Source organism: Haliotis asinina, chromosome 15, assembly GCF_037392515.1.
Source record: "Haliotis asinina isolate JCU_RB_2024 chromosome 15, JCU_Hal_asi_v2, whole genome shotgun sequence".
NCBI classification, from domain to species: domain Eukaryota; kingdom Metazoa; phylum Mollusca; class Gastropoda; order Lepetellida; family Haliotidae; genus Haliotis; species Haliotis asinina.
In genome coordinates this window covers 18,698,887-18,721,827 of record NC_090294.1, presented here as the reverse complement: position 1 = coordinate 18,721,827, position 22,941 = coordinate 18,698,887, and the positions used below count along the sequence as shown (strand labels likewise).

General features: G+C 40.2%; 1 protein-coding gene across 2 annotated transcripts; it reads left to right on the top strand.

Annotated features, from left to right (window-relative positions):
* The first annotated feature begins 3,956 nt into the window (after positions 1 to 3,956).
* On the top strand, positions 3,957 to 21,653 carry LOC137264847 (uncharacterized). 2 transcript variants are annotated; one of them, XM_067800192.1, is made up of 15 exons: positions 3,957 to 5,299; positions 7,223 to 7,833; positions 8,376 to 8,541; positions 8,952 to 9,296; positions 9,555 to 9,950; positions 10,252 to 10,430; positions 10,916 to 11,078; positions 11,549 to 11,638; positions 12,818 to 12,918; positions 13,564 to 13,698; positions 14,234 to 14,440; positions 14,635 to 14,741; positions 16,608 to 16,758; positions 17,553 to 17,713; positions 19,721 to 21,653. In XM_067800192.1, exons 1-15 carry the CDS (start codon positions 4,597 to 4,599, stop codon positions 20,514 to 20,516), a joined length of 4,311 nt encoding a protein of 1,436 aa, XP_067656293.1. In that variant the 5' UTR covers positions 3,957 to 4,596; the 3' UTR covers positions 20,517 to 21,653. The 2 variants fall into 2 exon arrangements, with proteins under 2 accessions (XP_067656293.1, XP_067656292.1); XM_067800191.1 differs by having other exon boundaries at positions 11,549 to 11,647.
* Positions 21,654 to 22,941: the final 1,288 nt, after the last annotated feature.

Genomic DNA, 22,941 nt, shown 5'->3' with positions numbered 1-22,941 from the left:
TGAGTTATGAGTTAGCGCCACAATAGCTTTGTGAAACGGGTACCTGTTTTGTATGTGATTTCTAAAGCATCCGGAACCTTACCTTGACTTTGTCATAACCTTCCTCAAGTTCAATGTCCACGAACACAAGGCGGATCAGCGTAGTCCCAGCGGAAATGGTGTAGATGCAATGACGTTCGTTGTCGTTGTTTGGGTAATAAGGGGAGGTAACTGAACCATTTGTCCTGTTTATGTTTCCGCCACATTCCTCCAAGGAAAAGCACAAAAACGAGGTGAGTTCAAGCACATAGTGTCAAATGTACAGACAATACGGTTTCACCCTTAATAATGCAGCGGCATGATTTCCAAGTTTCCTTTTACAACAACCCAACACAGATCCTGACATAGAAACAATGGTAAGTCTGGCATTCCGGCCGTTTGCAGGAGTACACGACTCCCCATGTTGTGTATGGTAAGTTGATTTCTTCAGAAATGTTAGCCAACAATACCAAACCTGGCTGAGAATATGGGTAGTTTGGCAAAGATTAACTTAAATAATAACATAGTACCTGGATTTGAATAATGAAATCATACATACCTCAGAGTCTTTCTTTGTCAGATTAGACAGTATAATATTAATGTTAAGATTCATTTTTTAACGTAATGTAATACACTAATACGCGCCAACGAGATAAAACTCGAATTATGCCTGATCCATCTTATTAACATGCAAATTGTTGCAAGGGCGGAAAGTAGATGAGGGTAAAAACTGGATATAGACCGGAATATTTGCATTTAGCTCAGCTTGAATGATGAATATACATAGTGTTCAAAGCGTCACACCGCAGACCCGGTTCGATTCACCAAATGGGTACAATGAGTGAAGGCCATTTCCGGTCTCTCACGCCATTGTATTGCTGGAATATTGCTGAAAGCGTAAACCATACTCACTCACTCACTCAGATCGGACAGTACAAGAGTAAAATAGAGGCACAGTAAATGTATATACTGTTATATTCCTACTGATAAAATACGAGTGATTCCCGAACCTTTTGAAGTCTGTATACGGTGTCATACTGTTTTTAGCTTTTTAAACATGTAAAAAAATCGTTTTTGTTTCCAATAGTAACTTTGCACTTACCTGTCGAGTGACGTCTATCATCAAATAGACGCAGATGTGAGTCATGAAGGATTGTATAAATGTTGATCTCATTTTCTCATCAACAGACGATTGGAGTTCTGAAAAGTTGGTTTGGTTGTACTGCTCCAAGTTTGTTCTGACAAGCGGTCTAAGAATGATGATCTCATAATGAAGTTTCTGCATGCATGGACGATTTGTTCATGTCAATAAGTGTGATGTATTATGTGCAAAATTTACTGTCTGGTGTGGTTATGAATTATGCATCCCTACTCGTAGGCCTGTCTGATCTCTTTACTCTTTGGTGTTATTGTTTGTCTCTTTATAACATGCATTGAGTGCAGGGCTGAAAGGCAGTGAATGACGACCCTTTTAACTTCTTTGAGTTTCATTTAGACGTTGTTAAGGCAAATATTAGTTTAGAGTGGGTGTGGTTTTGCGTCGTTTTCAGCAATATTCCAGCAATATTCCAGCAATATCACAACGGGGAACACCAGAGATGGTCTTCACACATTGTACCCACATTGTGAATAGAACCCGAGTCGGCGGCGTGACGAGCGAACGCTTTAACCTACTAGGCTACCCAACCGCCCCCATTAATGTTTTATTCCAAAGTGTGTGTAAAACCAGTTAGACAGAAAGTAAATTATGCTTCATGACAACAAAATATCAACCAACTTCTTTGGTTGGCATTTAGAAACTTAGGAGCAATTGTGCACTGCATATTGTCATTAGCAGGCAGACAGGCAGGCATGTGAGTGTCAGTAAACCAGACACTGAGTTTCCTCTGTGACAGAGTCTGTTTACCTCAATCAATATGATGTTTTACTGTAACGAGTAGATTATTTGCTTGTTTGTGTACACAATCAAAATTAGACTGCTGCTCACGATCCCATACTCAGGGCAGGCATACTGTCTCAAGCTCCGCGAACATTTTTACTGCGCATGCGTTATGAGCATAGCTGTTGAACCAGTTTTTGCACCGAGGGGGAAATTAGTGAATCGTTTGAACTCAGATTTCGCAGGCTTTTTTTCAGCGCGTATTTTTTTCAACTGTATAGGTTGAATTGGCATTTGTCATGATTTGTTTCGGTAAGTGCATACCAAAAGATATCAGAATCTGCAAAGTTGTGTTTTACGTTGCACGTGACATTTAAAAGCGGCGTAAACACAGTAACTAACATCATTTTCATTGCAGAAGCTTTTGCCATACTCACTGCTTTTAAATACATCTGTGGAAAGACCAAATGTATACAATACACATTATTTTCAAGCACATAGTGTCAAATGTCGTACTCGCCTTCATGCCTTGAAATTGTAAATATATATCAAATAATCATTCACTATTTATCGAAATAATTTAGATTTTTTAGATTTATTGATTCGTCAGTAGATACAAATGTACAACATACATAATGCAACAGTACCATAAGACAGAAGTTCATATGGGTAGATATTATACAGACTGGATATGTCATTAATTTTATGCGGGGAGTCTATGCAATAGTGGTGACCATTTTCTGTCAAATTGCAATATTTTATTATTCCTAAATGTAATTAACTTTTCGGTTTTGAAAATATCACTCAATAGTTTAGAAATGTGTCTAGTGATAACATTTTTTTTCGATACTTGATACATGGATGTACGTTTTACCACCAAGTATGTGGTTCATTAGGTCGGTATTATTTCCGCCATGTAAGACTATATATTTTGTCAGGGTAAAATGTTCTGTTGATTTATCTACAGTGAATTATTTCAGTTTCAATCAAAATGTTTTTACACATTCACGTTCCCAATATTTATCAATCAAATGTTCTGACGTTAACTTACAAAACGAACAAAGTTCATCGTCAAGTTATTTCATTCTCACTAATTCTTTTTTTTGTTGTTTCTTTTGATAGATTTTATTAGATTCGAATATCTTGCTGCTGGTCAATACATGAACGAATATGGCTCTACGCCGCTTTTAATAATATTCCAGCAATATCATCTTGGGAGACACTAGAAATTGGTTTCACAGTGTGGGGAAATGACCAATACGGCACCGTATTTTGTTGGCTGCCCTGCAAAGGCAGCACTCAGCGAATCTGAGATAATAGTGTACCTTATATGGTGATAATAACTCCGTGATTAGATCCAACGTAAGTCATCTAATGCAAACCTGTGATTAGATCCTACATCAGTGATCTAATGCAAAAGAAGTGGTACAATGAAGTAGGTATAAATAAGTTTGTTACACGTATCGTCTCTTTCTGGTAAAAACGTACCGATGGATTTCATTTTAAACAAAAAAGCAAACCAAATAATGTGAAATTCAGATTGCGATTCCTCATGAGTTTAGCTTGCCAACTGAAAATGTGAGTCTCAGAATTTTAGTTGAAAATTAGATAAAAGTTGTTTTAGAAACGATCATAGATTAAAATCGTTATTATTGGATTGTTTTACAAGGAGTAGGGGAAACAAATGCATGTGCGGTACTTGATGAGCGTTGACACAGACCAACCCTAATTGTTCTAGATGTTTGACTATATCCCCTTGCAATACAAACAAATAAAGCGGTTTGAAATTCACTCACTTACAGAAAACTACAATCAAACCATCAAAGCTTTGAGAAATTATTTTCACTACGAATTTCTGTCATTTAAAACATTCACTGTTTAAGAAGCACAGAAGTTTATAAATGTCACTTTTTGTTCAATTTAGAAAAACAAAACAAAAAACAAACAAACAAACAAACAAAAATACAACCAAAAGCACCTAACTTCTAGGAAACAGATCATCATATGTCACTGGTATATTTTTTATGCAGGACGTGTGAAATAAATTGTTTTATGTTGAAGAACTCTTGCTTTCTTATTTCCTTGTATACCATGTGCAGTGTAAAGGATCCCGGATCTTGCAAGCCCAGCTGGAAGTGATGTGAGTCTCTATATGCGCATGCGTACTTTGAAACGACCTGCTATAGTTCGTTAGTAGTAGGAATCACGTAACAGTTGAAAATCGAGTTTTGGATTACCAAATTTCAACCACTGAAAGGAGGAAAACAGTGTAAACTTTCTCAGAGATATATAGTAACTTCAGAGCGTCGGCCTCCGTCACATCCGAGGCAGTCCCTATGACCCGGACATTTTCGACTTGAGTGGTTTCGTCTCGTACCGTTCGTAGTGTTAAGTGACCGGTTATTCGTGTGGCTTGTGAGGTCGATTTGAACTCGAATGTTATACCATGTTCGAGTTTCTGGGCGAATGTGACAACAAAATGACAGACTTGAATGCTTACTGATACATTGGAAAATGCCAGCGGACATATGGGTCTTTAAGGGTCGTTAGCGTTCCACTTTCCTTCACGGACTGGCACATGTATGTATAACTATGGTTGTATTTGTTCATCTATTTATCACACACATATCTGTTCTTTAAAATGTATTTGTGTCTCGTGATAAACGCAACATACACTGGTATTCTCGCCTGAGAATATTATGAACTGTGTGAATACAGAGGATTGTAATACCAGTATGTCGGACGCAAAGGTACATATAGTGACATGCTTTAACGATGAGTGTGAAATAGAGTATGCTCGCATGTGTGAGGATCTGGAGACCCGAGGGGTCGGATGTGTCATGGAAGGGAGGGGGGATTATGGCATCGGATCTACCTTTATGGAGAAATTCAAGGAAATGGTGGAAAAAACTCATGTTACAATCATACATCTCTGTCCTGACATGATCAACCGTCTGACGGATCTCACTGACGTTCTCCAAGGGCACCAAAGTCAGAAATATTTATTCATTCACGTCAGATCTACGCCGAAAGAAATTCCGGAGATTTACAAGAAAGTTACTAGGATGCTGTTAGTAAACGATTCATATTACAACAAGATCATAGAGAAAGTTGTGGGGATTGTACAACAACCAATCTCTGCGTCGTCTGGTACTGAACTGATCTATACGTCTGCTACAATACTGACGTCTGCTACAAAACTGTCGTCTACTCCAGAATTGCCATCCGCTGAAAGAAAGGATGATGAATATTATTCAGATTCTGGTATTCGTGGTCATTCCGACATCCCGCTAAGAAAGCATGACAGGTTTATCCGTCACGTAGAAGATGAGCAGTGTGGAGACACTGGTGTGTATTTCTTGTCCAGCAAGATACAGTACAAGGCTCACCATCGCCTGAAATGTGAGTACACGCAGTCCATTCTGACATTCTGCTAATTATATTACCGGATCTTTAAGCTTATTACAGTGAATAAGATCATTCTAACAGCCCACACACTCCAGGAACCTGAATGCATCCAACTTCACATTACTCTCAGGCATTTTGTTGACGGTGTGTCTTGGTCTATCCAAAACCTGTTGATGTATTTCTGGTAGTAAGATGACGGTTGGGTAGAAGGAAGCTTCGTGCTCAAAACTAATTCGTCCATTTCCCATATGGGTACCCCATATGAAACCCATTTCCGGTCTTCCCCTCCGTGATATTTCTGGAATATTGCTAAGGCGGCGTAAAACCATGCTCACTCAGTCAATCAATTAGAACATTTTTACATCTAGGGGATTTCACATCTCATGGCGACGCCACACACAAACATGACGACCAAACAAGCGTTTAAGTATGTAGAAAACAAGTTCCAAAAAGCTCCTGTTTCAGAGATATATGTTTTATTTCAAGGTCAGAAACATACATGCAGTATAACACATGACGTTGGTAACTTTATGATATGACCCGAGTTTCTTCAAGCGCAACAACCTAAGTGAGTGATTGATTTAGGTTTCCGCTGCAATAATCCAGTAATACCATTAGAAATGGGCGTCATACAATGTGCACATATAAGGAATCGAACCCTGGTCTTCGGCATAATGAACGAACGCTTTAATTACAACGCCATTAAGAACCCCAACGCCCTTAAGAACGTATATATTACCCAACATAAAAGTACAATACGTCTTGTGATGGTATATTGAGAGAGTGGTTTAATTAGAAGAAACACAAAGCATTATTTTAACAGGAATATCGAGAAATACAAATTCAACATGGTGACATAGCGTGCACAGTACATAATGCAAGTGAGTTGACCTCCTTTCCTTATATGGTTTCACACGGACGGACGTGGACAGAGCCTTCAGATGAAGGGTTCTGTGTAGTCGAGGATGATGTAGAGAAGGAAGGAAGTTCACATTAATACCGTCGCCAGTGGATGGATATGTGTTTATTTCGTAAGGAGGCAGCAGGCCTGTGGCCTGTAGTACAGATACGTGTTGCTTACAGAGGGCTTGAGATAATAGCTATCAAATATAATTAATGTATTCATACACATTTTACAAAATGAATGTATTAGAAGAGAGAGGGACATTTTTAAACATTTGTCTTTTCTTGGCTACTAAAAGGGAATTTTACAGAGATTTCTTTTGATTACAGCCTTTAAGAGAAATCCTAGCATCTTTTCCTGAAGTTGGATATTCCCAGTAATTATAATAATTTAGAAGGAGGTTATATGTTAATTTATGATAAAATTGACACTTCAAACAAAATTGGTACTCGGATTCAGTCTTCAGGACAATAAAAAATGAACCAGATCTTTCTGATCGAGGAATAGTCCACCCCCTGCCCGATTGAATTAATAACTCATTTAAACTGAACAACAAAGTCGGTCGTAATTAACAATATAAACTTCAACAGTTACAGTTTCCAATATATTTGAGGCACTAAATGGTGAGGAGAATGTGTATGTGGTTGGTCATAAGGGTGTGTGGGGGTTGTGATCACCGTCAACACCCCACACAAACTCATCATCAACACACTCAACTTTACAGCTAAGCGCAGCTGTTCACTTGCGCGATATTCACGCATTTCAGCACTTTGATGCATGATCTTCGTGCATGAAGCTTATAGTTCGTTCCCCCAAGTTTGTGGAGAAATTCATGTTCTATGCAATCATATACATAAACATAACATACAGTGAGTGCTTGCAGTGAGTCTAAACTTTTGATGGGTAGTATACATAAAACACGAGTCATCCCCTCAACCTGCACCTCCACACCCTTCCCCTTTCCAGTCTCAATTTGTCTCCAAGTTTAATTCAACATTTCCTCAATTTATCAGGGTCAACCAAAAGTCACCTCAGAGAGATGTGCCGCACGGCTCAACTTTATAACAGTAGCAACAGATCAAACACAGTTCGCTGTCTTCTGACCAAAGTGCTTCCAGAAATCTTTTCAAAGAAGAACATACCTGCAATAGCTGAACTTCTGGCAGTTCCAGTCTCTGTGGTACAGAACAAAGCTCTTACTAAACTCAGGGACATCTTGTTTTCAACTAAGCCTGAAGATATTGGTCATTCTGATCTCCAGTCAGCTGAAAAGGCTCTGTTTGAACACTGTCTGACAAGGACTGGTTTCCTACAACCAGAGATCCTGTCGACGTTGATCGTCACGTACCTTCTGACGCTCGTCTATTTGGTGGTGTCACAAAGAAGTGATTACTCACCACTAGATTCCACGATAAAACGGATACAGCAATACATTTCAAAGCAAACCACAGGCAGCCCTTATATTCTTGATGACATCAGTGTTTTCGTATATGACATCCAAAAACGCATCGATGACGTCATCAAGGCAGTGACAGCAATTGGAACGAATCGGAAGCACCATTCCTCTGTAAAGAAGAAATCCTGGCCTATTCATTTTTGTGTGGTTTTGGGAACACTTCTTGAGGTAAAACGAGAACCTGACAGTAACATTTAATAAAATAATTTAAAAAGTCTTCACAATATCTTCAAGTTTAATAAACTGTGAAATTTGTTTCTTGTGTACATATTGAATATACAAAAATTGCTCTTGTGTATCAACAAGAAAGAAGCTAAAATTATGTGAGCTATAGTTTTGACACTAGGTTAACAGACAAACTGCCAGGATCTGTGTTAAAACTGATTTAAGTATTTTCATATGTCTGTTTCTCTCATAGCGTTCTTGAAAATATAATTGTAAACAACTGTCATCGATGAATTGTGTGACCCATTCATAATATGCACTTTGCGTGTTGCCTCTAAGGCACAGCTAAAAATTTCAATTCTTTGATGACGAAACGCCAACCCATTATCACATCATATTTAAACTGGGGAGTTAAGTCACACTGATGTGATCTGAAGTCTTCTAAACTGCTTTCCACTTAGCACTATGCAACTTTTGTTGCTTGAAGACTTGACCCACGCGATTCAGTGCAAAATATATCGTTAAAACATCGCTTCTTGCAACAGCTGTTTCATGGCGACCCCCAGACTGCCCTTGCGGTTCTGGGCACCCTTCCATCGCTGTTGAAACCAGGAAAATACAGTGTTAGGAACGTGTGGCAAAAAACCAAAGTGAACAAGAGAGTCATACAGATGGTCACATGTGGAATGGTTGCATACCTGAACGCTTTAGGTAGGTGTAAAGTATGGATATGAATAAATATTATTTTCTCTTGATCTTTAATGACAAGTCAGTAGTCCAAAAGCTTTAGTTTCGGTGTGATTTCAATAGTTCATCAGAACCAAACCCTGTAGAAATGTGCTCATTATAAAGGACGCATTTCAGTTGAATTATTTTAACAATTAACATGATTGGCAAGTTAGTGTAATATTACGGTCATATGGCAGCTGTCTGTAAATAATCGAGTCTGAACCTGACAATCCCATGATCAGCAGCATGGGCATAGATCTATGCAATTGGGATATGATTTGATGTGTCAGTAAGGTCAACGAACCTGACCACCCGATCCCGTTAGTCGCCGCTTACGAAAAGCATTGCTAGAGTTCAGTTCAAACCTGGATCATCATGGGTCTCTTTTACAGGAGACACAGTCGGTGAAGACATAGAAGATCGTGCCAAGTCTGCTTTCACGACTCTTCAATTCTCGCTGAAGTCCTTGGACAGAAGCATGCACGGTATGGCGAGATGTTTGATGTTCTCACAAAGTCCAGTGGTCAGACAAGGTGCAATGGCCCTGTGGAAGGATGTCAGTGATGAAACAACCGACAGTTTAATGGTGACAGAAGTTCTAAAACATCTCCAGCCAATCAGCATCAACCTCCGACACAAACGAACAACGGACCATTCCACCGACAGTACCGGTTGGAAAATAGCCTCTACTGAAATTGGTTCTGACAAGATCATGATTCATGTCAGTTTACCACCAGGTATGTAAATAAGAGATGTCAATTTTAGTTGGATTAAAGTTGGATTCACGAATAAGTAAAATATACTCACAATGTGTTTGCTCTTCGAAATGTTAGACGATCTTGCTATGTTTTGAGACAGAGAACTTGAAGCTCAAACTGAGTCAAACTTTAAGTATACCAAATTATGATAGCCTGCATTTATGTTTCAGTTTGTGTTATCGCACACTTTTATCATTTGTCTAAACAGCGGTTAAAATAATTTTTTTTATTTTCTAGGCAAACGCAGCAAACAATATCTGTTCAAGCCATCGGAATGTGGTCATCTCACAACAATCGAGATTCTGCGAGCACTGTGTACACAACCGCACATCCTGTCCATGTGGGCATACCGGATCGACCAGTTGCCCGCGTTCTACATAACTGAAGATTACAGTCAACAGAACTTTCAGGAGGTGCTTTATTACAGTGCAAAGAACGAGTCATGGTTTCAACCTCTTGAACTAATGCAGTTTCTCATACAAGCTCTGGAAGCAGTTATTGCCCTTCATGAACATGGCTATATACACAGAGATCTTACTGCTGCCAGTTTTGCATACGACAAACAAAGCAAGTCAATCAAGTTGTGCCGCTTCATATTGGCACGAAAATGTGGACGAGAAGAAACTGTTGTTGGTATGTCTATTCCGTATGTTCTACTTCATTTTTCATACACTCATAATGTGCACGAATTTCCTTCTAGCTCTGCCATTTAGTTCACATACTTCACATTTAAGTCCAATACCCCTTGACTTCTATGGAAATTCACATCCTTTCTGCGAAAGAAATTTCATGCACATTTCGACAGACAATGCTGCATTTTTTCTTGTATGAAGAATATTAAAAACATCTTAGGGTGGGATTGAATTTGTGGGTCCAGAAGACACGAGAATATTTTATATAAGGTTTTACATGTCACGACTTACCTTCTCTTTAGACAGAGAATGTTCGTCCATTCCCATGAGATGGTCTGCCCCAGAGTCTCTCAAGCAACATCATTTCTCCAGGCGGTCTGATTACTGGATGGTTGGACATCTCATCTATGAAGTCATCACACACGGTTGCCTTCCATACTCAGATCTCGAAGGGCAAAATGAGTACACCATTGAAAAATTGGTAAATATTTGGAAACTCTCATAAAAATTTGATGTACAGATGGATTTGTGTAGCGACAGCAAAGGTTGCAGATATGTATCTTCATATTGGTCATACGATCCAGTGATCTACAATGTGTTGTTGGGAAGTCAATTTCGGGTGTTCCCGGCAGCAATATTGTTGGGATGTTACTAAATGCCAGCATATATTACGGTGAAGAACACCAGAAATGGGTTTCACACAATGTACCCACGTGTGGAATCGAACCTGGTTCTTCGGCGTGACGAGCGAAGCTTAACCTCTAGGCTATCCTCTAACCTCTAGTGCCCACGGTTTTGGTGTGACTTGACAGGACTGATGTTGACTCTGATTAGTCTGTGCTTCACGGTGAATCCTTGGGGTTTTCCTCATGTATAACGATATTGTTGATGGCGAGAAGTGAGAAATAGAATTGTCCCTAGTTTGCTTAAAAAGTGTCCAAACACGAAATGGTTCTCATGTTCCAGATAAAAGAAAACAAAAAGAAGTTACTCCAAGAAAGGTGCATCCCAACATCTGTGTTTGACGTCATTCAAAGTTGCACTCGTTTTGATGACACACATCGGATGTCGGTGTGTGAAGCAAAAAGCAGACTGGAGGAGACCTACGATCGTTACGAAGACTGCAGTGGTAAAGCAAATACCATTCTTCCGATGATCAATTTCACTGTTAAGTCCCACTTAATCCCGTTGTTCATATCAGTTGTTTCATCATTGACATCCTTCCATAGGGTCATGACACCTTGTCTGACCACTGGACTTTGTGAAAACAGCAAACATCTCGCCATAACGTAAATACTTCTAACCACGTGCTTTAGTGACAATCCAAGAAGATTATGTTAGATGTAGTGTTACGTAACCCTTGCTTGGCGTAAGAGACGACAAAACGGGATCGGCCGGTCAGGCTCCCTGACTGGGTTGACACATGTCATCGCATCGATGTTCATGCTCTTGATCAACGGGTTGTCTGGTCCAGACGAGATTATTTACAGACAGTTGCCATATTTCAGCAAAGATTTAGTATAATTATAGAAATGACTTTGCCTCATTTGCCTGTTTACCCTGCTGTCTTACTTTAGTCATTGCTTTGTGTTACTGTAGAACTTCCTAGCAGGATAACTTCCGTAACACCTGACGTTTTGTTTCCCGGACTTGACAGAACATCCTTTCAACATCTCCAGAATGAAGTAGGTGACCGTGGTTTTTTTTCATTTCTGTAATTCATAATAGATGACATAAGTCATGTTTTGCTTATAAACATTACAAATCTAAAAGCTGTGCTGTTGAGGGTCGTCTACCTCGAAAGATCATCTTTTAATTTTATTTCTTGGACTTGACAGAACATCCTTTCAACCTGTCCCAAACGAAGCAGGTACGGAATCCTAGAAGCGGCATCGTCGCGCTTTGGTTAATTTTGCCTCTTTTTTTCTTCATTTTGAGAGGGCAACAACGCGATAAGTTCCCAGGTGGTGTTAGTTTCTTCAATCCCTCTAATTCATAGTATAATAACATGTTTTAATTCAATTTAAGCACAGACGTTTATTTACACCTTCTATCCACTGGCTCACGACCTATTCGATGAATAATAAGATAAATGTTTTGTGTTACAGGATCCGGATTATGGTATGTTGTGACTTTGATTGTGATATTTAGATATGAACCAACGCAGGTTTAGGTGTTTTTACATACAGAATGGCAATTAGCAATAAAGAAAGTGCATTTTAACTTATATATTGAATAGTTGTTAAAACTGTTTATAAAACAGGTAGTCTGACGATGTGCCCATATATTTCATTTTTAGGTTATCTTGAAAACCGCCAAAATAAAAAATAACACCCTATGCACGTGTATAGGGCAATTGTGTTGTGCACATGCATAACAAGCGGAGTGTTTAGGGGGGTGATAAAGAGAAATGGTGGTGCGTTCATAAAATGTCTTTCAAGAGTTTAGTAACGCTTACACATCTTATCTGGGTTGAAAGTTCAGGTTCCTCCATATCTTTTGAGACAGTTGCGAACACCTGGTATCATCCTTGTTTAATAGTACATCATGTGCTTATGATTAAGTTGGACTCGCACAGTACGAGAGTTTTAGGGATGTAATCATCGGTGGAATATACTTTACACACATAATTATCTACAGTGTGCGTCAATTAGATGATTTCACCTAAGGAACTGAACGGTCACTTGTTTTGAATTACCTGTCATGTAATTATCTGGGCCTCCTTTCACAAAGTGCTAAGGTGATCGTAAACCACAATGGTAACCTTAGTGGAATGTTAAAGAATGGGAGTTAAGGTTAACCTTAGCAAAACCTGCTTCGTGAAAGGAGGCCCTGGAATATTGCCTACCTTATCAACGTATCTTACAGAAACCTGTGCGTATTATGGCTTCCGAAATCTGGAAAATACTGCAAACATGAATGATGACCCGTATGAAGAATTTGGAGTAATAGACGGAGTATATTTCCCGGTGAGACAAGTTTTTGCATCACTTCTTCTTCCGTGTGTAGCTGGTAATAAAATTTTACTTTTTGAGTCGTTTAGTTTTACGCCGCTTTTATCAATATTCCAGCAATATCACACCCGGGGACAATGGAAATGAGCTCCACATACAGTTCCCATGACGGGAATCGAACCTGGGTCTTCGGTCAGAACGATTTAATCACTAGTGTCCGTTCGACAGAACGATCGTAAAATCAGTGTTATAGTCCAGGGTCTAGATTTTCAAAGCTCTCATAGCGATAAGATAGTCGTAAGTCCCAAACATTAGCATTAACTTACAATTATTTTAGCACTAATACAACTTCGAAAATCTAGGCCCCCCGTGTCCCGATCCACAAAAGGTGACTCTACTGTTTATCATAGGTTTAAGAATATCGTAGCGCTACGAACGCTTTCGTATGGTTGCGAGCTCTCGTAACTACATAATTTACCACGGGATTACGAATAACGCAGCGTTACGACCACTTACATTCAACGCTATGATAACTTCGTCGGAAAAACCCTGAACTATAACCCGAACCCTGAACTCTCTCTCATACGCGTATCTTACATTTAGTTATGGTAACTGTTCACAGACTTGTATGATCATCATGTATCCTCGTATTTATCCTAGCTTGTTTCAAGTCAGAAGATGGACAAACTGTTCCGACGTTTGACACAAAAAGAGGAGTCACAGTTGAACACAGAGAACATCCCAGGCATATACAGCCGTGTAGAAGTTGTGGAAAAGAATCAAACAGAATACCTGGTAAGTTTGTCACGTGGCAAGGTGGCTTCTACTCACTACATACGAATCGAAGGTTAGCTTAGTTCTTTATACGTTTGCTCGCTGGTACGGGTTCAGTTCCCCACATGGCGATTTTTACACATGCACAATAAACAACCCATAATATGAACGTTGAATACTATCAATAATATCTCACATTAACCAATTCACGCGATCTATGCTATTATATAGTTTTGGAACAGAAATCGCGTTCTACCCGGGAAGATCCGGGTTAGAAGTGAACCTCAGTAACCCATGCTGGTCGTAAGAGGCGACTAACGGAATCGGGTGGCCAGAGACACTAACTGGTTTGACACAATGGGTAGGTCAATTGGTTTGCGTTCACAGTGTAGTTTTCACTGATATTATTATATATTCAATGTCTCCTAGACCCCACACCACCCCACCACACCCCCCATCCACCCACCCCCACCACCATCCCCCACCCCACCCCCAAACGTACTGCGCACATCCAACCACAACAACATTTGTAGCAAAGGTAAATTTCAATGCACAGGTGTACGACTTTCCAACTAGAGACTGGGTGTCCCTGAGTAAGGTGATGGACGTTAGGAGCTTCGGGGTGTGGTCCGTGGAGTACATCCGCTGTTTGACTGCAGTTGCAAAGACGCTGTCTCTTCTACATCAGCGAAGTTGGGTCCATGGTAGTCTGAGTGCAGATAATATATGGATATCTGAATCTGAAGTTGAAGACGAATGCAAGGTAGCGATGTCAGCACATTAAAGCAAGTCTCTCTCTCTCTCTCCCTCTCTCTCTGGATCTCTCTATCTCGTTCTCTCTCTATATATCAATATCTCTGAACTCAGCCTAAAAGTACTAGTATTTGTACTTTACTAAGAAAGTGAAATCCCAAATATGACATATGTTGAAGACGTAACCCGCTGTGTCTGTCACAGGTATGCTTCTCAGACCTTGGGTACATGCGGAGATCATGTGACACTGACGATGGGGTGATTGCTGATACAAGTTTTGTTGTGCCCCAGGATGTACAGGTGTACAGAAGGTAGGTTCTAGACTAGATTAACTGAATGTTATTTGACAGTAAATTATCTGACAACCTTTTGGAAGAAAAGGTGAAACATGCCCGCCCAACGAAACACGTAATTTTATGACAGATATTGTTAACTGTGCTAGGAGAGCACAGTACCCATCCACTTTCTCTAAAAAAATTCATATCCAGAAATGTAAGCAGGGAACTTTCATTTTGCGGTATATTGCGATGCGAAAGCATATATTGCGATAGGTAATTTGCAATATATTGCAAGAAGTTGGGTTTTTTTCACAAAAATCACCCCTACTTATAATCGAGCAAATGTTTGATCATAAAGCAAAAAGACAACAAATTCACTGTTCTTGATTAAGCTTTGATTAACGTTTTTTTTTCATTATGACAAAATGAAAAAATGTGATCTTTTTCAACACGAAAGGCTGTCATGCACCATGGGCACTTCATGAAAACGGAAATATCCGAACATTTCCGAATGTTACTAAATTTTCCTAATGCATGTCGAAATACTGGTTTTAAATCAGCGTATTGCAATACGCATCATTTCCATATCAGGATCGGTAAATACCGGTAAACTGGTTACATTGCACAGCCCTACGGAGAAGTGTACCTTAGGTATGCAAGGCTGATGCTGGACCACCTGATTCAGACACATTATGAACCTTGGTTTTATGCTCGTTAATTTAATTATCAAATTATTTTTATGTAATTTCTGAAAAAGTCCAGATGAATTAATACAACGTTTCATGAAACTGACGTTCGACGGACTCCACACTTACCAAAAGGATGCGAACACACACACACACACACACACACACACACACACACACACACACACACACACACACACACACACACACACACACACACACACACACACACACACACATTCAGTTTTAGCAACAAGGGACAGGCAAAGATTCAACAATGGACGGATAGAGAAACAATATCACTTCCTTGTACAGTTAATGTGATGACAGACACAGCCAAATGGGACCAATAAAGGCCATAAATGTCATATATCCCAAAGCGAGCTGAATTCGACGTTCTGGTGATTTCGACGATTGCATTGCTAGCGCTATATCGAGGAAGTACGTGCGCGATCGGAGTGCACAAAGAGTTTCATCGGTAGGGCGAATGATCAGTTCCTGTCGTGAGACATTTTTTGACAATTGAAATCAAGAAATTAAGTTATGTAAAGAGCAAATAAACAACAATATTATTTACCCTTGATCGTTAATACCACTTCAGATGCAAAATCAATTGCCTGTATAACAAAAAATATCGAGCAAAATTCAACAAGATCAGTCGTCTGCAAGTGACAGGTTAGGTATGAAACAGGAAGCCACGTGATCAAAACACTCTCTTGCAGTGCGGAGGGAAAAGTATGGCTCACCGTCGAAAACACATATAAAAATACCCGGATGTGACAAGCGACTGCAGTTTCGCCGATACGATGTTATAAACGTTATTTTTGTTGGAAACACATGAAACTATTTTGTGAAATAGATGAATATACCTTTATCACTCAAGGTTAGCAAAATCAAAACTTGAAATGATATTAAGGATAAAAAATACGTTTTTGTCTTATACCGTCGAAAACCCCTAACACTGGGATACAGTAATAAGTGGAAGTGACAAAGAGGAAAAGGGTAGTTGACAAAACAATGCACTCTGCGGTAGTGCTGGCTGTCCTGAAGTTGAGACTATAACACTTCCACTCACATTCGGTGCGCGTTTTATAGGCTGTTGTATCGCTGAGACATTTATTGTTCAAGACGACATGTACCTCATTCGTACACAAAAAAGAAATATTTTGATTTGTCTTCACTAACGCATTTTGAAAAAAATATCTTCTGCCAGATCACCCCCCGAGGTTATACGGAACGGTACCTACACCTGTGCGAGTGATGTCTTCAGTTTTGGTCTGATCCTCTGGAATGGCTTCTCCAACTTTAGCTCCTACCATAATATAACGGATCTAAACAAACTCGAGAGTATTCCAAAGGATAAGGTAACTACATTGCTGAACAGCATATATTTTATACGGGCCTTGATGCACCGTCATTTATGTATTTCCACTAACCCGCCACCTCCCCAATACACACACACACAAGAGAGTATTCCGGAAGACAAAACAGCTTTATTCATATTTGTTTATTTCCTTTTTGTAAGAGGCGAATAACGGGATCGGGTGGTCAGGCTCGCTGACTTGGTGGACACATGTCATCGGTTCCTAATTGCGCAGATCGATGCTCATGTTGTTGATAAGTGCATTGTCTGGTCCAGACTCGATTATCTACAGACCACCGCCATATAGCTGGAATATTGCTGAGTACGGCGTAAAACTAAACTCGTTCACTCACTCCTTTTTGTATTGTCACTCCCGCAGTTTTGTTTTGTTCGACATTTAGCCGTTCACTAAAACTTTATCGTCGTGAGTTATAACATAGTTCACTTAATTCACTTAACTTCATTTATTCACTTAACATACATTTGTTTTGGTTTGGCTGTTGTTTGACGTCGCTATCAGCAATACTCCAGCAATATGGCGGCGGTTTGTAAATCAAGTGATCAACTGCATGAGCATCGATCTATGTAACTGGGATACGATGGTAAGTATCAACCAAGTCAGCGAGCTTGACCATCCGAACCTGTTAGGCGCATCTCACGACAAGCATGGGATACTGAAGTCTAACCCGGATCGTTACGAGCTCGTGTCAGTCGAAGTGCACTTTATTACACTATACACGGGTGTATAACGAACAGTATCTCTTAAATAAGTTGAAATGAGTGTTATTGTTACAGTTGTATGAGTACCTGACCACTACACCTGGACATAAGATTCTCCCCAAGCCTGCTAGGTGCCCTGATGCAATCTACTCCCTCATGCTACTCTGCTGGGATCCTGCACGACACGAAAGACCACAAATGACCACTGTTCTGCAGAAACTGTTGGAAGCTATGGGGTGAATATTTAGATTGTTTTAGTTTAGATCAAGGTTTGTCATTCAAATCCGCATCCGCATCCGCATTTAAGTGAGTTTATATTTTAGTCACAATAGCAATCTTTCAGTTGCATCTTAACGACTTATTCCCTCATTTAAAGGGTTTGTTTGAGCGTCATTCTAGAAGTTGTGGTATGACAAAACTAAACTTATGGGCAAAAGAAAGCGAAGACTTTTTATTTTGAATTTTGGGCAAGGTTGTTCAGCATGTTGGCTGTGTAGGAGCACGGGAATTTGCGAAACATGGAAAACGCGAATCTCGGGAATTGGTATAAGAGGGCAGCGAAGCGGTGGCCATGCATCTCAGCTGAGAGAAAACTAGTGTAATTATGCCACGGCTAACGGGGTAAGAGAGAGAGGGCCATAGCAATGAGGCAGATCGGCGCCAGCAACAGCCATAACGAGATTCTTCAACGTTGTGAAAGATTGGTGCCAACAACACATATTGCAAGGGCTCAGACCTGTGCACGTGGTGCCATCAGCAGGCTGTTCCAACGTTACAGGTAAAGATTGGCAGGACCTATGACAGGCCACGATCAGGTAGACCACGTATAACGTCCCCACAGGAAGAGTGTGATATGCCTGTTCTTCATCTGCGCAACCGGGCCATTAAGGCAACAGAGACGGCAGCAAAGGCTTTAGGACAAGTCATCAGTTGCCGCATCGTGCTACGACGCCTACGTGCAGCAGGTATGAAAGCTCGAAGTCCCCCACTTGGAATGGCATCGACTGAGGAACATCGTCGTCGCTGAAGGACACGAAATTGGCAGCGAGTGGTTTTTTCGTTTTTTTTTGTTTTTTTTTGTAGACAACAGAGTCACCATGTTCCACAATGATTGTCGGGTGCGAGCATACCGTCGCAGGGTAGAAAGACTAGCGCCGCATTGCCGCAAGTTCATCCTTTTCTAGGAAGCGGTTTGATGGTGCGGGGAGAAAGGTGTTGGAATCGATGTTCATGATTGGTCGTGATACGTGAAACGCTCAGCGATATAGAGATGACATTCTTCAACCCTTGGCAATACTATTTCTTTGCCAGCAACAACAGGCAATACATCTGCAGTACAACAGCACTACGCCCCACACAGTGCGAATTGTCCAGAAGGTCTTGAACGCCTAGAATATCCACGTTATTCCATGAGCTGCACGCTCATTGGACTAAAAGTCTATGCAGTATTTGTGGGATCACCTGAATCGCCAGGTGAGAAGACGACCATGACCCCCAACGAACCAACGAAAACTTGCAGACGCTCTCAGCAACGAGTGACATAGGATTATGAACGTGTATTGCTGCTAGAGGTAGTCACACTCGTTACTACGGATGTGTATGAGAGAGACTCGACATTATGCTGGGATTCGAACGACGGACCTTCTGTTCCGAAGTCGGACGCCTTGTCCACATGACCAAAGAGGTTAACGCCGTCAGCAAGCTGACAATGTAAGGGTGTCATCTGTGGGATGACTAAACGCCTTGCTACAATTCCATGACTGACTCTTGTTGTATCTGTGAACTGTAATACTCCTACACCTCTGTCATGACACACTACATGACATATGATCTTCATCTGTGATGGGTTTCTCTTAGACACTGTCGGTGCATTATGCCAAATCCTGGCTTCATTAAATGCACAATAACTCAAAACATTGGATGTTTGGCTTTGATTTTATCGCTCATTAATAAAAGTGTTCACTTAGTTTTGCTCACTTGTTTGGATGCTTGAAAACGGTATAAGAAACTATACCAAAACGGCGCTATTGTGAATGTAAGGAAGGTGATCAGGCATAAAGTTTGTCACCATTAAAAGGGGTGGTGGAGTAACGCACTACTTAAATCGTTTGCTGGTCAGTAATTGTTCAAATAGTTAGCATTATTCTAAGTCATGAACATGTTTTGATTCATCTACACCTACTATCATTTAAACAACCCCACCCCAAGCCCAAATTTAACATTATACGTTTTGTTTCTTTCAGAGAAGTTCCTCAGTACAGCTATCCGGATGCATACGCTAGTCCATATAATAATGGGCAACCAAGTGAAGATTATTATTATTATGAAAACAACCATCCAGATACATACACTTCTCCAGCTAATACTGGGCAACCACGTGAAGATCATTGTTATGAAAAGCCTATGCCCAAAGTGTCTGACGAAGAGAGTTTCAAGGTATCTTTCTCACTGCGTCAGTTGTCGTTCTCGGAAGAGTCCTCCTTGCAATGTGATGGACCATACTCATCCGTTGCTTCATCTTCACAGATCGGTGGTAGCACTGAGGTTTTGCTTGACAGTGACACGAGTTTAAAACCGGAAGAACAAGAAACATTGAAACGTTCAGCGAGTACCAAGAAACCCAACCTTGAACCAAAAGATTTCACAAGCAATGAACAAAGCGGAAAAGACATACAGTTACAGAAGTACCTTGCGGCATCACTCCAGGTGACATCGTCAAAGCGATCAGTTATGAACGACCCGGAATCAACCGCCTTACTGAACATGACATACGGACACATGAAATCTTTCGGAAAGCCAGGTCTTATTCCCCGATCTAAATGTCAGTCACTTTCAATCGAAAATATTTCCACGAGTAGCGAAAATGCCTGCTACGAACAGTTTAATGATTCAGATTTGAAGAAAAGGAATAGCAAACCAAACATCCCACCAAAGCCAAAAGATCTGCTTTGGAAAACATATGATGATACATCCATGAGGGGCGATCATCCATACAGGTCATGTGATGATCATACATATAAAAAGGTTTCGAAACCTTAAGTTCAGCTGCTGAATGATCTTCAGCAAACATCAGAATCACAACAACAGGCAATCTTATCCCGATAAGCCTAGCACTGTGCCACACTAACTGGTAAATACCAATGTCTCCACCTCCACCACAGCGTCCAGCAGGGCTGGGACGTGTAGGATTAAATGGAATTGAGTACCCACAGGTACTTACCGAATCGGAATCAAGTACATGTACCCGAAAATGTAAGGAATGCAGCCCTTTTGTCAGCTTTCTGAATGCAATCACAATACAGAAAACTTGAAAGTATGGCAATGAGACACTGAAACTGGCCTTAGGCTATTTAATGTACATCTGTTAACTTAAATGAATAGTAACATTACATCATTACTTGCTCTCCTCATCAAAACACAGAACTGTTCGTTCCGGTTGATATTATCACTGTGATAAATTAGCTGGTAGTAACAACCTCCTTTAACCTAAGTACCAAAGATGTAAATGCAAGAAAGCAAAAAGAAAAGTTATTTGTTCAACTTGTAGACAATAGATATTCTAAATGAACCTATAATGTTTTATAGATAGACTTTACGTAAACTTACATGGAATGATATTTATTTGATGTATTTACTGACTGGAGAATTCTATACGATATATACAGACAGGCAATCTGTAATGCAGCCGAGTTAAGGAACGTAGAAAATTGCTTCGCTCGCATCAGAGAAGACTGGTCATTTTAACGATTATACATTACAGTGTACACACTAACACAAAGCCGTGAATAACTCACTAACTGTATATGAAATATTTATTGTGATATAATCTTCATACTGCCAGAAGATTATTAAATATAGCTTTGAAATACTTGTGTTTGAATTTGTGGATAAATGATGATTCAAATGCCATTTTTTCATGTTTAAAAAAATGAAACTTATTTTTTTGTAATTCTAAATTTTTATCTAAGTGAACATGCGTATCTTCATTGGAATACATGAATGCTGACTATCATTTGTTAAACTATGACATGTATAGGAACTGAATGGAATTATATGTGAGTTAGGTGAGATGTGTGCTTCTATTTCTGATCACCTTGCGTCTTCTTGTAATTGTAACCAGTCGATCATTCTATTTGCAAATACAAATGTGCTTTTTCAATAAACGTTTATTGTTAATTCATTTGTCTTAATTAATATTTCAACCACATAGTATTACTATCATTTAACTGCAATCTCTTTAACAGTGAATTTAGGCAAAATTCAGTGTGATATTAAACCTTTTGAGGAACTATGCCATAAACGGAGTTACACAATGTCATGAACGGGTTTGTGTTTTGTGGCGTGGCACAAAATGTTTGTGCATTGAGTTGTACTGCATTCTGCAACACATAGCATGGAACCACATGTGGTTCTCTTGCCATTAGCATCAAGCTCAAATAGTATAGTCCAAACACTCAACTTAGCCGACGTGCTGTTCATTTTGCTCTTGGTAAGAGTTACATGCCCTTGCCATTACAGTTCTCTCCCTTCCAGGGATCTCGATTGATCGAAATAGGAATCGATTCCATCTGTACGGATTCGTGTACCGAGTATCAAGCTGCATGACGTACATATGGCCCAAATGCAAATCTATTTCTAATTAGCAGATAAACATCAAGTGTTGACCAATTTCCGGCTGTTATTGAGTATTTGAAGCACCAAATATACCAAATGTTATTGCCTTCCCGAGAAACTGGAAGTCAAAGGAGATTTATACAGCTTAATTATATCATACAGTTGGATGGCAAGACAACCACTTTCGGCTGCCCCATCGAAGGAATTAATTCCAGCCTCCCAGCATGCCTGGCTTACGTCCAAACTGTTACGGGACTACTGAACAGGCCAAAGGGAGCACAGTATCTGGCCCCAACGGCAACTAATACCACCAGTTTTACTTCAATATCACCGACGTCCACGTCGTACCTGGTGCAGGCAGCATCTACAGGAGACAAAATTGGATGATTTTGTTGTTCACCGACGAGTCGATATTTCATCTTGTCTTGACAGGTCAGATTGAAGGGCATAGGCGTGCAGACGGCGAGGTACACGGTATGCTGACGTCGACGTATGCATGTTCAACTTCGACAGCGTTCATTAGACAGCGTTATTGGGGATGGGGGAAATCCCAGCTCAGATAACATGCAAAGCATACCGATACTCAACTGACCACCTGTTTCCAGGACTGACCCCAGCGGGTACGCTTGAGGTTCCATGGGGAGAGGTTTACGTCAAGTTAAGAATGAGCCATTGACGCCAGCTGAATTGAGACAAGCGTTTGGTCACGCATGAGGCAACATTCATTTTAACGCTTGACCTGTGAAGATCCCGGGGTAGAATAGGTCTTCAGCAACCCGTGCTTGCCATGAAAGCCGACTATGCTTGTCGTAAGAGGCGACTAACGGGATCGGGTGGTCAGGCTTGCTGG

What these genes read in the sequence shown, in the direction of transcription:
- LOC137264847 (XM_067800191.1), top strand. Translation starts at nt 4,597, where the DNA reads ATGAACTGTGTGAATACAGAGGATTGTAATACCAGTATGTCGGACGCA. An exon ending in TGCATACCTGAACGCTTTAG is followed by an intron (nt 8,542 to 8,951) that starts GTAGGTGTAAAG and finishes TCTCTTTTACAG; the next exon opens with GAGACACAGTCGGTGAAGAC. An exon ending in TCGTTACGAAGACTGCAGTG is followed by an intron (nt 11,079 to 11,548) that starts GTAAAGCAAATA and finishes GTGTTACTGTAG; the next exon opens with AACTTCCTAGCAGGATAACT.